Consider the following 17,933-nt stretch of genomic DNA (forward strand, 5'->3'; position numbering starts at 1 on the left):
CATAAGACCGGCATGTGCACCATATACTGTGGTAGGTATATGTACCTGATCGTTAAACAGGTGTGACAACCATGTACCTTGGTTGGTACATTACTAGATCGTAAGACAGGTGTGTCAACCATATGTCATGGTTGGTACATGTACCTGACCATTATGCAGGTGTGTACACTATATATCTAGATTGGTACGTATACTTGATAATAAGATAGGTATTTGCAACATGCATGGTCATTGGTTCTTCTACCAGACACTAAAGCAGACACATGGGCTAGGTTCTGTGGCTGGTACTTGTATCATTAACTTAAACATTACATGCACCAGTTACTATAACCAGTGCATGCACCATGTACTGTGGCTGGTACGTATTTCACATAATGTGGCCAGTAAGTGTTTCACACATTGTTGATGATACATATACTGTGTACTGTGGTTATTAAGTGTTTCATACATTGTTGATGATACATATACTATGCACTGTGGTTACTAAGTGTTTCACACACTGTTGATGATACATATACTGTGTACTGTGGTTACTAAGTGTTTCACACACTGTTGATGATACATATACTGTGTACTGTGGTAACTAAGTGTTTTACACATTGTTGATGATACATATACTGTGTACTGTGGTTACTAAGTGTTTCACACATTGTTAATGATACATATACTGTGTACTGTGGTTACTAAGTGTTTCACACATTGTTGATGATACATATACTATGCACTGTGGTTACTAAGTGTTTCACACACTGTTGATGATACATATACTGTGTACTGTGGTAACTAAGTGTTTTACACATTGTTGATGATACATATACTGTGTACTGTGGTTACTAAGTGTTTCACACATTGTTAATGATACATATACTGTGTACTGTGGTTACTAAGTGTTTCACACATTGTTGATGATACATATACTATGCACTGTGGTTACTAAGTGTTTCACACATTGTTGATGATACATGTACTGTGTACTGTGGTTACTAAGTGTTTCACACATTGTTAATGATACATATACTATGTACCGTGGTTACTAAGTGTTTCACACATTATTGATGATACATGTACTGTGTATTGTGGTTACTGAGTGTTTAATACATTGTTGATGATATATATACTGTGTAAATTGGTTACTAAGTGTTTCACACATTGTTGATGATACATATACTGTGTACTGTGGTTACTAAGTGTTTCACACATTGTTGATGATACATATACTGTGTACTGTGGTTACTAAGTGTTTCATACATTGTTGATGATACATATACTATGTACTCTGGTTACTAAGTGTTTCACACATTGTTGATGATACAAGCACTGTGTACTGTGGTTACTAAGTGTTTAATACATTGTTGATGATACATATACTGTGTAAATTGGTTACTAAGTGTTTCACACATTGTTGATGATACATATACTGTGTACTGTGGTTAGTAAGTGTTTCATACATTGTTGATGATACATATACTATGTACTGTGGTTACTAAGTGTTTCACACATTGTTGATGATACATATACTGTGTACTGTGGTTACTAAGTGTTTCACACATTGTTGATGATACATATACTATGTACTCTGGTTACTAAGTGTTTCACACATTGTTGATGATACAAGTACCGTGTACTGTGGTTACTAAGTGTTTAATACGTTGTTGATGATACATATACTGTGTAAATTGGTTCCTAAGTGTTTCACACATTGTTGATGATACATATACTGTGTACTGTGGTTACTAAGTTTTTCACACATTGTTGATGATACATATACTATGTACTCTGGTTACTAAGTGTTTAATACATTGTTGATGATACATATACTGTGTACTATGGTTACTAAGTGCTTCACACATTGTTGATGATAAATGTACTGTGTACTATGGTTACTAAGTGTTTGACATATTGTTGATGATACATATACTGTGTACTGTGGTTACTACGTGTTTCACACATTGTTGATGATACATATACTGTGTAGTGTGGTTACTAAGTGTTTCACACATTGTTGATGATACATATAGTGTGTACTGTGGTTACTAAGTGTTTCATACATTGTTGATGATACATATACTATGTACTCTGGTTACTAAGTGTTTCACACATTGTTGATGATACATATACTGTGTAAATTGGTTACTAAATGTTTCACACGTTGTTTATGATACATATACTGTGTACTGTGGTTACTAAGTGTTTCACACATTTTTGATGATACATATACTGTGTACTGTGGTTACTAAGTGTTTCACACATTTTTGATGATACATATACTGTGTACTGTGGTTACTAAGTGTTTCACACATTGTTGATGACACATGTACTGTGTACTGTGGTTACTAAGTGTTTCACACATTGTTGATGACACATGTACTGTGTACTGTGGTTACTAAGTGTTTCATACATTCTTGATGATACATATACTATACTCTTGTTACTAAGTGTTTCATACATTGTTGATGATACATAGACTGTGCAAATTGGTTACTAAGTGTTTCACACATTGTTGATGTTACATATACTATGTACTGTGGTTACTAAGTGTTTCACACATTGTTGATGATACATATACTATGTACTCTGGTTACTAAGTGTTTCATACATTGTTGATGATACATATACTGTGTACTGTGGTTACTAAGTGTTTCACACATTGTTAATGATACATATACTGTGTACTGTGGTTACTAAGTGTTTCACACATTGTTGATGATACATATACTATGCACTGTGGTTACTAAGTGTTTCACACATTGTTGATTATATATGTACCATGCATTGTGGCAAGTAAGTGTTTCACACAATGTTGATAATACATACACTGTGTACAGGGAGTGTTTACACATTGCAGGTGATGTACATATAACTAAGTATTGAGGCCAGTAAATATTTCACACATTGTTGACAGTTGTTGTTTTATATATTATGGAAGATGTGTATGTCACACTGTGGTTGATACATGCCTCATATACTGTGTCCAGCTTATGCATCACTCATATTGGATGGTACATATACCATGTACTGTGTGGGGCTGGTATATATGTGTTGTGCTGTGTGAGGCTGGTATATATGCCATGTACTCTGTAAGGCTGTCATTTATACTGTTTACTGTGTAGGCTGGTATATATACTGTTTAGTGTGTATGGTTAGTACATATACTATGTACAGTTTAAAAGCTGGTACATATATAATTTACTGTGTGTGGTTGGTATATATACTATGCACTATGTGAGGGTTTGTACAAATACCATGTGCTGTGTGAGGCTGGTAAATATACCACATACTGAGTAGGACTGGTACATATGCCATGTACTGTGTGAAGCTGGTAAATATACCACATACTGAGTAGGACTGGTACATATGCCATGTACTGTGTGAAGCTGGTAAATATACCACATACTGAGTAGGACTGGTACATATGCCATGTACTGTGTGAAGCTGGTAAATATACCACATACTGAGTGGGACTGGTACATATGCCATGTGCAGTGTGTCTGGTACATATATTATGTATTATGTGTGTGTGATGCCTATACCATGTACTGTGTAAGGCTGGTATATATACCGCTTACTGTATATGACTGGTATATTATAGTATGTACTGTGTAAGGCTGGTACATATACCATTTACTGTGTGTGGTTGGTACATATACTATGTACTGTGTGAGGCCAGTGCATATTACCAAGTGTTGTGTGAGGCTTGTAACATACCAAATGCTGTGTGTAGCTGGTGCTGCCATCACAGAATGTTTAAGGTGAATTTGACAGAATGAGAAACATTAACAGCATTGGTATATTAGTAAACATATGACTAAGTTATTTTAAAATAATTAGAAATATCTGATTTTTTTTAGACAAGCTTGGAGCACTTTGGCCATTTTTGGGAATTTGTGCTGAGGTGTTTGTTTTATGTGCTATCATCTTTGTTTATGAAAAGAAGCGAGAAAAACTGAACTTCAATGAGACAGATATCGACCAAAATATTGAAAAGTAAGTGTACTTGCAACCAGCTCAAGCATTTTCTTGGATTTTAAAAATGTTTGTTTTCTTATGTGATGAAAGTTATCTTTTCAATAACTAACTCTACAACATGTTATGATTAATGCTTGAATATTTACCCTGTCATGTTTAGTCAACTACTTGTTCATTTTGTGTAAAAACAAGAAAAAACTTTGAATCTTTTATAGAAATAAACTAGTGTATTTTTTTTATTTCCCTGGAAATGGAACTAGCTGTATTTTTTGGTTCCAAGAAATATAAACAAAAATGATTATTGTTTACATAACACTGGTAAGTAATTCAAAAGACAACCAAATATACAGACTGCTTAATTTAATGTCTATGTTTTCTACTTCATGTATGATAACATTGTAAACTGACCAACAACGATATAAAAATTATTTCCATAACACTTATAGATTATTGTTTTCAACATGGCATAACCAAGTATAACATAGTAGCCTTCTAGATTCTTGGAATGATGCAAATATTAATCCATGTATTAATGGGCCCGGCATGATCAAGTGTGTTAAGGCGTTCGACTCGTAATCCGAGGGTTGCGGGTTCGCATCCCCGTCGCGCCAAACATGCTTGCCCTTTCAGCTGTGGGGGCGTTATAATGTGACGGTCAATCCCACTATTCGTTGGTAAAAGAGTAGCCCAAGAGTTGGCGGTATGAGGTGATGACTAGCTGCCTTCCCTCTATTCTTGCACTACTAAATTAGGGACGGCTAGCACAGATAGCCCTCGAGTAGCTTTGAGCGAAATTCAAAAACAAACAAACAGTCCATGTATTAACTACTATAACTTGCATTTAAATAGTGAGAGTGCAAAACATTAAGTTCTCTTGTTTTTTTATGATAAAGAAAATTGTGATATTGTTCACAGTTTTCAAATAACTATTTATTGGGTTGATTATGATGGATATTTATTTATTTATTCTCTTGTAGTTCACCAAAATTTTGGAACTTAATAGTGAAGTTTAACAGATTTTCACAGATTTCTAGATCTTATGAGAATTGTGCATAATTACATGTTATCTGTTTTCAGAGGCATATCTGGTGGGCAGAACATTGTCTTCCACTTAAGATATAGTAAATCTTGTAAATAAGTTATTTTCATTTGGATTTGTAGTTTGTTTGTTAATGAATGGATCTTTTGCATACTTTCAGTAAAAATTTTCCTGATCACAGAGAAGGCATGGAGATACGACAGCGAAAGTAAGGTTTACAGATAGATGTCTGAAATACTATACCTTAGACTGCTCATCCTTTGAGATTGTTTTACCTTGTACATAGAGAAAATCACTTTTATTGCCTTTTTTGGGTACTTTATTATCTTATACTTAATAATTCTGTTTTAGTTCATTAATTTATATTTAATATTTCTATTTTAGTTTATTTATTTTATATTTAATGTTTCTATTTTAATTTATTTATTTTATATTTAATATTTCTATTTTAGTTTATTTTATATTTAATATTTCTATTTTAATGTATTTAATTTTTTGTATTTAATATTTCTATTTTATTTATTTTATATTCAATATTTCTGTTTTATTTATTTTATATTTAATATTATTATTTTATTTTATTTATTTTAAATATATTATTGATATTTTAGTTTATTTTATATTTAATATTTCTATTTTATTTATTTTAAATGTATTATTGATATTTTAGTTTATTCTATATTTAATATTTCTATTTTATTTATTTTTATATTTAATTTTTTTTAGATTATTTATTTTATATTTAATATTTCTATTTTTGTTTCAGATATCTCTAAATATAAACTTTACTGATGTTCTGCTTTGTAGAAGCACTGAGCTACATTTGTATGTGATATTTAGTTTGAGAATTCTAATGTTATTCTACTGTATTATGAAACTTCTTAACGGATGTATATTAAGAATTGTGTTACATTGTGAAAAACAAATTCCAAGAATTATGACACAAAAGTCTCATACAACAGAAGTGGTATCTAGAGAAAGTTCCATGAACTATAAATAAAAATGATATTCAGAACACTTCAGGCCCTAATAAGTGAAAATGTCATTCTGGAAAAATTCCACGAACTCGTCAGTAAAAATGGCTTTTAGGTAAAATTCCTTACTCCATCAAGTAAAAAATGGAATCCAGAAAAAAATGTAATCTGTAATAATGGTATTTAGAGAAAATTTTGTGAATACCAAAAATGGTATCCAGGAAAAATACTATACACTAATTTGTAAAAATAGTATTCAGAGATAATCTTAATATTTTGTGGTATCAAGTACTTTGCATTGAATGGGCTTTATTTGTCAGAACATTTTCTGTAACATTTCTGTCCCCTTTACTGATAAGCTTGAGGGCTTATAATAATTAAAAAAGGGGTTTGATCCATGCAGTGGGCACAGCATAAATATCTTATTATGTAGATTTGTGATTAAAAACAGTTGTTAGTATTTCATCTCATGTAGTTTTGTACAATGTTGGTTAACCTTTTTTGATTAGAAGAAAAAACGATTGTTCTGAACAGGTGCTAAACAGCTCTTCCAACACTAATGACATTTCTCTAGTAGATCAAAGACTGAACAGTATGAGGTACAGGTAGTACTGCATTTCATTTATAGGCCATGTTTAGTGTGAAAACTGAATAGTGTTAGGCAGAGGTAATACGAGTATTTATTTCATTTGTAGGCCATATTTAGTGTGAAAACTGAATAGTGTTAGGCAGAGGTAATACGAGTATTTATTTCATTTGTAGGCCATATTTAGTGTGAAAACTGAATAGTGTAAGGCAGAGGTAATACGAGTATTTATTTCATTTGTAGGCCATGTTTAGTGTGAAAACTGAATAGTGTAAGGCAGAGGTAATACGAGTATTTATTTCATTTGTAGGCCATATTTAGTGTGAAAACTGAATAGTGTAAGGCAGAGGTAATACAAGTATTTATTTCATTTGTGAGGCCATATTTAGTGTGAAAACTGAATAGTGTAAAGAGGTATGAATTTATTTCATTTGTAAGCCAGAGTGTGAAAACTGAATAGTGTAAGGCAGAGGTAATACGAGTATTTATTTCATTTGTAGGCCATATTTAGTGTGAAAACTGAATAGTGTAAGGCAGAGGTAATGCAAGTATTTATTTCATTTGTAGGCCATGTTTAGTGTGAAAACTGAATAGTGTAAGGCAGAGGTAATATGAGTATTTATTTCATTTGTAGGCCATATTTAGTGTGAAAACTGAATAGTGTAAGGCAGAGGTAATACTGAGTATTTATTTCATTTGTAGGCCATATTTAATGTGAAAACTGAATAGTGTAAGGCAGAGGTAATGCGAGTATTTATTTCATTTGTAGGCCATATTTTGTCACCACCTGGTTATTGGTAGTGTTTTATGTTCATTTAAGTTGAATGAAAATCAATAGGTTTAATACTAGAAATGTTTCAAAAAATGTTCCTTAGTATACAGCTGGGAGATCATGAATTTCTGTCATGAGACCTCCTCCTTCCAACCCCAACATTAAATTTATTTGCTAATGTATTACTTGAATATCTTAGATGTAAAACAGGTTAGAACCACAGATGGTACATTGAGATTTGTCAGATATTATTTGTGGTATTCTCTTTGTATCTGTATAACGTTTTGTTGCAGTAAGAGACATTGTGTAACAGCGTCAGAATATAAGTGACAAGCATGGAATTTGTGTGTTGGAATATTTTGAGAAAAGTTATCTATACGGTTAACTTGTTTTCTTTTGAACAGATTTTTTCACAATGTATAAATCAGAGCATGTTTAGAGATTAGAAAAATGTTTTATAAAAGAGTTGGTAATAAAAGATTTTATGAGAGTTTGTTTTCAGCTATCACTGTTGAGAACATATGCTCTTGACCTCAAACATTTTGTTATTAATTGTAACATGAAAAACCTAGTTTATAGACTATCTGAACTGTTTATCCAGATTTTCAAATCATGTACTATACTTATTGTTAATTATTATCAAATATATTAATATTAGAAGTTAGTTTTGAAATATGTACTGTAGGTGTTAGAGTTAAGACTAGTTAGGTTCTGTTCTTTTATATACATTATTTAGAATGTTGATTTGATGTGGCAAACAAGAAGCACCTGGGACACAGGGGTAGAATCAAATGATATTGTAAGATATTCATTTTCCACGTGTAGTTTTTTATGTTGGTAATTGTGCACTTGATACATGTTTGAACCTAAAAAGTATAATCCTGATTTCCACATTTATTAATAGTAACTGACGTTATGTAATATTTTTTTGAGATTATTTTAATAAATATTCCTTGCACAAAATCGTGTTCACCAAGTTTTCATTCCCACACAAAATATATCATTAGTAAATAAGTTTAAACATAATTTATATGATATGGCAACACTAGTTACAGTAGTAAAATACAATTAAATCTCTTGCTTATACATGGGTTTCTTTTAGAGGCATATAAATGGGCTTTGTGTTATAAACATGCTGGGCTTTGTGTTATAAACATACTTAGTTTGGGGATTTGAGTGAAGCTCAAAACAATTAATATTTTCTAATGTTACTTTCAACATTTAACAACTTCGTATATTCTACCTTGAGATGCTATTTTTCACACTTCCATCTTTTCACTGTGATCCTATTGTGTTATTTCTCAAACACCTATCCATCACTCCATCTTGTGATTCTGTTGTGTTATTTCTCAAACACCCATCCATCACTCCACCTTGTGATCCTATTGTGTTATTTCTCAAACACCCATCCATAACTCCACCTTGTGATCCTGTTGTGTTATTTCTCAAACACCCATCCATCACTCCACCTTGTGATCCTGTTGTGTTATTTCTCAAACACCCATCCATCACCTTGTGATCCTTGTGATCCTCCACCTTGTTGTGTTATTTCTCAAACACCCATCATCCATTCACTCCACCTTGTGATCCTGTTGTGTTATTTCTCAAACACCCATCCATCACTCCACCTTGTGATCCTGTTGTGTTATTTCTCAAACACCCATCCATCACTCCACCTTGTGATCCTGTTGTGTTATTTCTCAAACACCCATCCATCACTCCACCTTGTGATCCTGTTGTGTTATTTCTCAAACACCCATCCATCACTCCACCTTGTGATCCTGTTGTGTTATTTCTCAAACACCCATCCATCACTACACCTTGTGATCCTGTTGTGTTATTTCTCAAACACCCATCCATCACTTCACCTTGTGATCCTGTTGTGTTATTTCTCAAACACCCATCCATCACTTCACCTTGTGATCCTGTTGTGTTATTTCTCAAACACATATCCATTCACTCCACCTTTTGTTTCTGTTGTGTACAAGTGTTCAAATTTGTAGAAACTTTAAACAAGTGTTCAAACTTGTAGAAACTTAAAACTTAATTCTCATCATGTGGTCCAAACGTTGATCATATACGATAGTGTTTCTATGTTTGACCATGCATAATGTGGTCAAAACATTAAGTTATTTTAACCAGATAATTTTTGAAAAACTTACCAACCAAAGAATTATGTTACAACATTGGTTGATTAAAATCAAATATAGCTTTGACCAAGTTCCAATAATGAAGATGACCTCCATGAAGTCAAAATATAACAGTGAAACGTTATTTGAGGTTCTGAAATTATCAAAACATGGTCACAATAAAGAAAATTATAAACACTTGGCAGGAATTTAAGAGAGGAGTTAAAAAAGGAAACATCCTGTTTAAAGAAAGGTTAAAAATAAAATCTGTTTGAAGACAAGATTGATGAGGATAATGGACATGATTCTGTTTAAAGAAAGGATAAAAATAAAATCTGTTTAAAGACAAGATTGATGAGGATAGTGGACATGATTCTGTTTAAAGAAAGGATAAAAATAAAATCTGTTTAAAGACAAGATTGATGAGGATAGTGGACATGATCCTGTTTAAAGAAAGGTTAAAAATAAAATCTGTTTAAAGACAAGATTGATGAGGATAGTGGACATGATTCTGTTTAAAGAAAAGATAAAAATAAAATCTGTTTGAAGACAAGATTGATGAGGATAGTAGACATGATCCTGTTTAAAGAAAGGATAAAAATAAAATCTGTTTAAAGACAAGATTGATGAGGATAGTGGACATGATTCTGTTTAAAGAAAGGATAAAAATAAAATCTGTTTGAAGACAAGATTGATGAGGATAGTGGACATGATCCTGTTTAAAGAAAGGATAAAAATAAAATCTGTTTGAAGACAAGATTAATGAGGATAGTGTACATGATCCACTTTAAAGAAAGGTTAAAAATAAAATCTGTTTAGAGACAAGATTGATGAGGATAGTGGACATGATTCTGTTTAAAGAAAGGATAAAAATAAAATCTGTTTAAAGACAAGATTGATGAGGATAGTGGACATGATCCTGTTTAAAGAAAGGTTAAAAATAAAATCTGTTTGAAGACAAGATTGATGAGGATAGTGGACATGATTCTGTTTAAAGAAAAGATAAAAATAAAATCTGTTTGAAGACAAGATTGATGAGGATAGTAGACATGATTCTGTTTAAAGAAAGGATAAAAATAAAATCTGTTTAAAGACAAGATTGATGAGGATAGTGGACATGATTCTGTTTAAAGAAAGGATAAAAATAAAATCTGTTTGAAGACAAGATTGATGAGGATAGTGGACATGATCCTGTTTAAAGAAAGGATAAAAATAAAATCTGTTTGAAGACAAGATTAATGAGGATAGTGTACATGATCCTGTTTAAAGAAAGGTTAAAAATAAAATCTGTTTGAAGACAAGATTGATGAGGATAGTGGACATGATTCTGTTTAAAGAAAGGATAAAAATAAAATCTGTTTAAAGACAAGATTGATGAGGATAGTGGACATGATCCTGTTTAAAGAAAGGATAAAAATAAAATCTGTTTAAAGACAAGATTGATGAGGATAGTGGACATGATTCTGTTTAAAGAAAGGATAAAAATAAAATCTGTTTGAAGACAAGATTGATGAGGATAGTGGACATGATCCTGTTTAAAGAAAGGATAAAAATAAAATCTGTTTAAAGACAAGATTGATGAGGATAGTGGACATGATCCTGTTTAAAGAAAGGATAAAAATAAAATCTGTTTGAAGAAAATAAAATCAAGATTGATGAGGATAGTGGACATGATCCTGTTTAAAGAAAGGATAAAAATAAAATCTGTTTAAAGACAAGATTGATGAGGATAGTGGACATGATCCTGTTTAAAGAAAGGTTAAAAATAAAATCTGTTTGAAGACAAGATTGATGAGGATAGTGGACATGATCCTGTTTAAAGAAAGGATAAAAATAAAATCTGTTTGAAGACAAGATTGATGAGGATAGTGGACATGATCCTGTTTAAAGAAAGGATAAAAATAAAATCTGTTTGAAGACAAGATTGATGAGGATAGTGGACATGATCCTGTTTAAAGAAAGGTTAAAAATAAAATCTGTTTGAAGACAAGATTGATGAGGATAGTGGACATGATCCTGTTTAAAGAAAGGATAAAAATAAAATCTGTTTGAAGACAAGATTGATGAGGATAGTGGACATGATCCTGTTTAAAGAAAGGTTTGAAGACAAGATAAAATAAAATCTGTTTGAAGACAAGATTGATAGAGGATAGTGGACATGATCCTGTTTAAAGAAAGGTTAAAAATAAAATCTGTTTGAAGACAAGATTGATGAGGATAGTGGACATGATCCTGTTTAAAGAAAGGTTAAAAATAAAATCTGTTTGAAGACAAGATTGATGAGGATAGTGGACATGATCCTGTTTAAAGAAAGGTTAAAAATAAAATCTGTTTGAAGACAAGATTGATGAGGATAGTGGACATGATCCTGTTTAAAGAAAGGTTAAAAATAAAATCTGTTTGAAGACAAGATTGATGAGGATAGTGGACATGATCCTGTTTAAAGAAAGGATAAAAATAAAATCTGTTTGAAGACAAGATTGATGAGGATAGTGGACATGATCCTGTTTAAAGAAAGGATAAAAATAAAATCTGTTTAAAGACAAGATTGATGAGGATAGTGGACATGATCCTGTTTAAAGAAAGGTTAAAAATAAAATCTGTTTGAAGACAAGATTGATGAGGATAGTGGACATGATCCTGTTTAAAGAAAGGTTAAAAATAAAATCTGTTTGAAGACAAGATTGATGAGGATAGTGGACATGATCCTGTTTAAAGAAAGGTTAAAAAATAAAATCTGTTTGAAGACAAGATTGATGAGGATAGTGGACATGATCCTGTTTAAAGAAAGGTTAAAAATAAAATCTGTTTGAAGACAAGATTGATGAGGATAGTGGACATGATCCTGTTTAAAGAAAGGATAAAAATAAAATCTGTTTAAAGACAAGATTGATGAGGATAGTGGACATGATCCTGTTTAAAGAAAGGATAAAAATAAAATCTGTTTGAAGACAAGATTGATGAGGATAGTGGACATGATCCTGTTTAAAGAAAGGTTAAAAATAAAATCTGTTTGAAGACAAGATTGATGAGGATAGTGGACATGATCCTGTTTAAAGAAAGGATAAAAATAAAATCTGTTTGAAGACAAGATTGATGAGGATAGTGATCCTGTTTAAAAGACATGATGAGGATAGTGGACATGATTCTGTTTAAAGAAAGGTTAAAAATAAAATCTATGTGAAGACAAGATTGATGAGGATAATGGACATGATCTTGTTTAAAGAAAGGTTAAAAATAAAATCTGTTTGAAGACAAGATTGATGAGGATAGTGGACATGATCCTGTTTAAAGAAAGGATAAAAATAAAATCTGTTTGAAGACAAGATTGATGAGGATAGTGGACATGATCCTGTTTAAAGAAAGGATAAAAAATAAAATCTGTTTAAAGACAAGATTGATGAGGATAGTGGACATGATCCTGTTTAAAGAAAGGATAAAAATAAAATCTGTTTAAAGACAAGATTGATGAGGATAGTGGACATGATCCTGTTTAAAGAAAGGATAAAAATAAAATCTGTTTGAAGACAAGATTGATGAGGATAGTGGACATGATCCTGTTTAAAGAAAGGTTAAAAATAAAATCTGTTTGAAGACAAGATTGATGAGGATAGTGGACATGATCCTGTTTAAAGAAAGGATAAAAATAAAATCTGTTTAAAGACAAGATTGATGAGGATAGTGGACATGATCCTGTTTAAAGAAAGGATAAAAATAAAATCTGTTTAAAGACAAGATTGATGAGGATAGTGGACATGATTCTGTTTAAAGAAAGGTTAAAAAAGACAAGATAAAATCTGATTTTTAAAGAAAGGTTAAAAATAAAATCTGACAAGATTGATGAGGATAGTGGACATGATCCTGTTTAAAGAAAGGTTAAAAAAAAAAATCTGTTTGAAAATCTGTTTGAAGACAAGATTGATGAGGATAGTGGACATGATCCTGTTTAAAGAAAGGTTAAAAATAAAATCTGTTTGAAGACAAGATTGATGAGGATAGTGGACATGATCCTGTTTAAAGAAAGGATAAAAATAAAATCTGTTTAAAGACAAGATTGATGAGGATAGTGGACATGATCCTGTTTAAAGAAAGGTTAAAATAAAATCTGTTTGAAGACAAGATTGATGAGGATAATGGACATGATCTTGTTTAAAGAAAGGTTAAAAATAAAATCTGTTTGAAGACAAGATTGATGAGGATAGTGGACATGATCCTGTTTAAAGAAAGGTTAAAAATAAAATCTGTTTGAAGACAAGATTGATGAGGATAGTGGACATGATTCTGTTTAAAGAAAGGATAAAAATAAAATCTGTTTGAAGACAAGATTGATGAGGATAGTGGACATGATTCTGTTTAAAGAAAGGATAAAAATAAAATCTGTTTGAAGACAAGATTGATGAGGATAGTGGACATGATCCTGTTTAAAGAAAGGATAAAAATAAAATCTGTTTAAAGACAAGATTGATGAGGATAGTGGACATGATCCTGTTTAAAGAAAGGTTAAAAAAAATCTGTTTGAAAGACAAGATTGATGAGGATAGTGGACATGATCCTGTTTAAAGAAAGGTTAAAAATAAAATCTGTTTGAAGACAAGATGATGAGATAGTGGACATGATCCTGTTTAAAGAAAGGTTAAAAAATAAAATCTGTTTGAAGACAAGATTGATGAGGATAGTGGACATGATCCTGTTTAAAGAAAGGTTAAAAATAAAATCTGTTTGAAGACAAGATTGATGAGGATAGTGGACATGATCCTGTTTAAAGAAAGGTTAAAAATAAAATCTGTTTGAAGACAAGATTGATGAGGATAGTGGACATGATCCTGTTTAAAGAAAGGTTAAAAATAAAATCTGTTTGAAGACAAGATTGATGAGGATAGTGGACATGATCCTGTTTAAAGAAAGGATAAAAAATAAAATCTGTTTGAAAGACAAGATTGATGAGGATAGTGGACATGATCCTGTTTAAAGAAAGGTTAAAAATAAAATCTGTTTGAAGACAAGATTGATGAGGATAGTGGACATGATCCTGTTTAAAGAAAGGTTAAAAATAAAATCTGTTTGAAGACAAGATTGATGAGGATAGTGGACATGATCCTGTTTAAAGAAAGGTTAAAAATAAAATCTGTTTGAAGACAAGATTGATGAGGATAGTGGACATGATCCTGTTTAAAGAAAGGTTAAAAATAAAATCTGTTTGAAGACAAGATTGATGAGGATAGTGGACATGATCCTGTTTAAAGAAAGGTTAAAAAATAAAATCTGTTTGAAGACAAGATTGATGAGGATAGTGGACATGATCCTGTTTAAAGAAAGGTTAAAAATAAAATCTGTTTGAAAGACAAGATTGATGAGGATAGTGGACATGATCCTGTTTAAAGAAAGGATAAAAATAAAATCTGTTTGAAGACAAGATTGATGAGGATAGTGGATGATCATGATTGATGAGGATAGTGGACATGATCCTGTTTAAAGAAAGGATAAAAATAAAATCTGTTTAAAGACAAGATTGATGAGGATAGTGGACATGATCCTGTTTAAAGAAAGGTTAAAAATAAAATCTGTTTGAAGACAAGATTGATGAGGATAGTGGACATGATCCTGTTTAAAGAAAGGATAAAAATAAAATCTGTTTGAAGACAAGATTGATGAGGATAGTGGACATGATCCTGTTTAAAGAAAGGTTAAAAAATAAAATCTGTTTGAAGACAAGATTGATGAGGATAGTGGACATGATCCTGTTTAAAGAAAGGTTAAAAATAAAATCTGTTTGAAGACAAGATTGATGAGGATAGTGGACATGATCCTGTTTAAAGAAAGGTTAAAAAATAAAATCTGTTTGAAGACAAGATTGATGAGGATAGTGGACATGATCCTGTTTAAAGAAAGGTTAAAAATAAAATCTGTTTGAAGACAAGATTGATGAGGATAGTGGACATGATCCTGTTTAAAGAAAGGTTAAAAAAAAATCTGTTTAAACAAGATTGATGAGGATAGTGGACATGATCCTGTTTAAAGAAAGGTTAAAAAATAAAATCTGTTTGAAGACAAGATTGATGAGGATAGTGGACATGATCCTGTTTAAAGAAAGGATAAAAATAAAATCTGTTTGAAGACAAGATTGATGAGGATAGTGGACATGATCCTGTTTAAAGAAAGGTTAAAAATAAAATCTGTTTGAAGACAAGATTGATGAGGATAGTGGACATGATCCTGTTTAAAGAAAGGTTAAAAATAAAATCTGTTTGAAGACAAGATTGATGAGGATAGTGGACATGATCCTGTTTAAAGAAAGGATAAAAAATAAAATCTGTTTGAAGACAAGATTGATGAGGATAGTGGACATGATCCTGTTTAAAGAAAGGTTAAAAATAAAATCTGTTTGAAGACAAGATTGATGAGGATAGTGGACATGATCCTGTTTAAAGAAAGGTTAAAAATAAAATCTGTTTGAAGACAAGATTGATGAGGATAAAATAAAAATAAAATCTGTTTGAAGACAAGATTGATGAGGATAGTGGACATGATCCTGTTTAAAGAAAGGATAAAATAAAATCTGTTTGAAGACAAGATTGATGAGGATAGTGGACATGATCCTGTTTAAAGAAAGGATAAAAATAAAATCTGTTTGAAGACAAGATTGATGAGGATAGTGGACATGATCCTGTTTAAAGAAAGGATAAAAATAAAATCTGTTTGAAGACAAGATTGATGAGGATAGTGGACATGATCCTGTTTAAAGAAAGGATAAAAATAAAATCTGTTTAAAGACAAGATTGATGAGGATAGTGGACATGATCCTGTTTAAAGAAAGGATAAAAATAAAATCTGTTTGAAGACAAGATTGATGAGGATAGTGGACATGATCCTGTTTAAAGAAAGGTTAAAAATAAAATCTGTTTGAAGACAAGATTGATGAGGATAGTGGACATGATCCTGTTTAAAGAAAGGTTAAAAATAAAATCTGTTTGAAGACAAGATTGATGAGGATAGTGGACATGATCCTGTTTAAAGAAAGGATAAAAATAAAATCTGTTTGAAGACAAGATTGATGAGGATAGTGGACATGATCCTGTTTAAAGAAAGGATAAAAAATAAAATCTGTTTGAAGACAAGATTGATGAGGATAGTGGACATGATCCTGTTTAAAGAAAGGTTAAAAATAAAATCTGTTTGAAGACAAGATTGATGAGGATAGTGGACATGATCCTTGTTTAAAGAAAGGATAAAAATAAAATCTGTTTGAAGACAAGATTGATGAGGATAGTGGACATGATCCTGTTTAAAGAAAGGATAAAAAATAAAATCTGTTTGAAGACAAGATTGATGAGGATAGTGGACATGATCCTGTTTAAAGAAAGGATAAAAAATAAAATCTGTTTGAAGACAAGATTGATGAGGATAGTGGACATGATCCTGTTTAAAGAAAGGTTAAAATAAAATCTGTTTGAAGACAAGATTGATGAGGATAGTGGACATGATCCTGTTTAAAGAAAGGATAAAAATAAAATCTGTTTGAAGACAAGATTGATGAGGATAGTGTACATGATCCTGTTTAAAGAAAGGATAAAAAATAAAATCTGTTTAAAGACAAGATTGATGAGGATAGTGGACATGATCCTGTTTAAAGAAAGGTTAAAAATAAAATCTGTTTAAAGACAAGATTGATGAGGATAGTGGACATGATCCTGTTTAAAGAAAGGTTAAAAATAAAATCTGTTTGAAGACAAGATTGATGAGGATAGTGGACATGATCCTGTTTAAAGAAAGGTTAAAAATAAAATCTGTTTGAAGACAAGATTGATGAGGATAGTGGACATGATCCTGTTTAAAGAAAGGTTAAAAAATAAAATCTGTTTAAAGACAAGATTGATGAGGATAGTGGACATGATCCTGTTTAAAGAAAGGTTAAAAATAAAATCTGTTTGAAGACAAGATTGATGAGGATAGTGGACATGATCCTGTTTAAAGAAAGGTTAAAAATAAAATCTGTTTGAAGACAAGATTGATGAGGATAGTGGACATGATCCTGTTTAAAGAAAGGTTAAAAATAAAATCTGTTTGAAGACAAGATTGATGAGGATAGTGGACATGATCCTGTTTAAAGAAAGGTTAAAAATAAAATCTGTTTGAAGACAAGATTGATGAGGATAGTGGACATGATCCTGTTTAAAGAAAGGTTAAAAAATAAAATCTGTTTGAAGACAAGATTGATGAGGATAGTGGACATGATCCTGTTTAAAGAAAGGTTAAAAATAAAATCTGTTTGAAGACAAGATTGATGAGGATAGTGGACATGATCCTGTTTAAAGAAAGGTTAAAAAATAAAATCTGTTTGAAGACAAGATTGATGAGGATAGTGGACATGATCCTGTTTAAAGAAAGGTTAAAAATAAAATCTGTTTGAAGACAAGATTGATGAGGATAGTGGACATGATCCTGTTTAAAGAAAGGTTAAAAATAAAAT

The 17,933-nt window shown here is 31.3% G+C and overlaps 1 protein-coding gene across 1 annotated transcript in view; it reads left to right on the plus strand.

The window, feature by feature from the left end:
• The window catches only part of LOC143244010 (basigin-like), a 428,663-nt gene that overhangs the window by 1,034 nt on the left and 409,696 nt on the right, over positions 1-17,933 (plus strand). Inside the window, exons 3-4 of the mRNA XM_076487948.1 lie at positions 3,849-3,984; positions 5,166-5,213. Coding sequence (XP_076344063.1) covers positions 3,849-3,984; positions 5,166-5,213 — 184 coding nt within the window. The remainder of the gene's footprint in view (positions 1-3,848; positions 3,985-5,165; positions 5,214-17,933) is intronic.

The sequence above is a fragment of the Tachypleus tridentatus genome, chromosome 2 (assembly GCF_004210375.1).
Source record: "Tachypleus tridentatus isolate NWPU-2018 chromosome 2, ASM421037v1, whole genome shotgun sequence".
NCBI classification, from domain to species: Eukaryota; Metazoa; Arthropoda; class Merostomata; order Xiphosura; family Limulidae; genus Tachypleus; species Tachypleus tridentatus.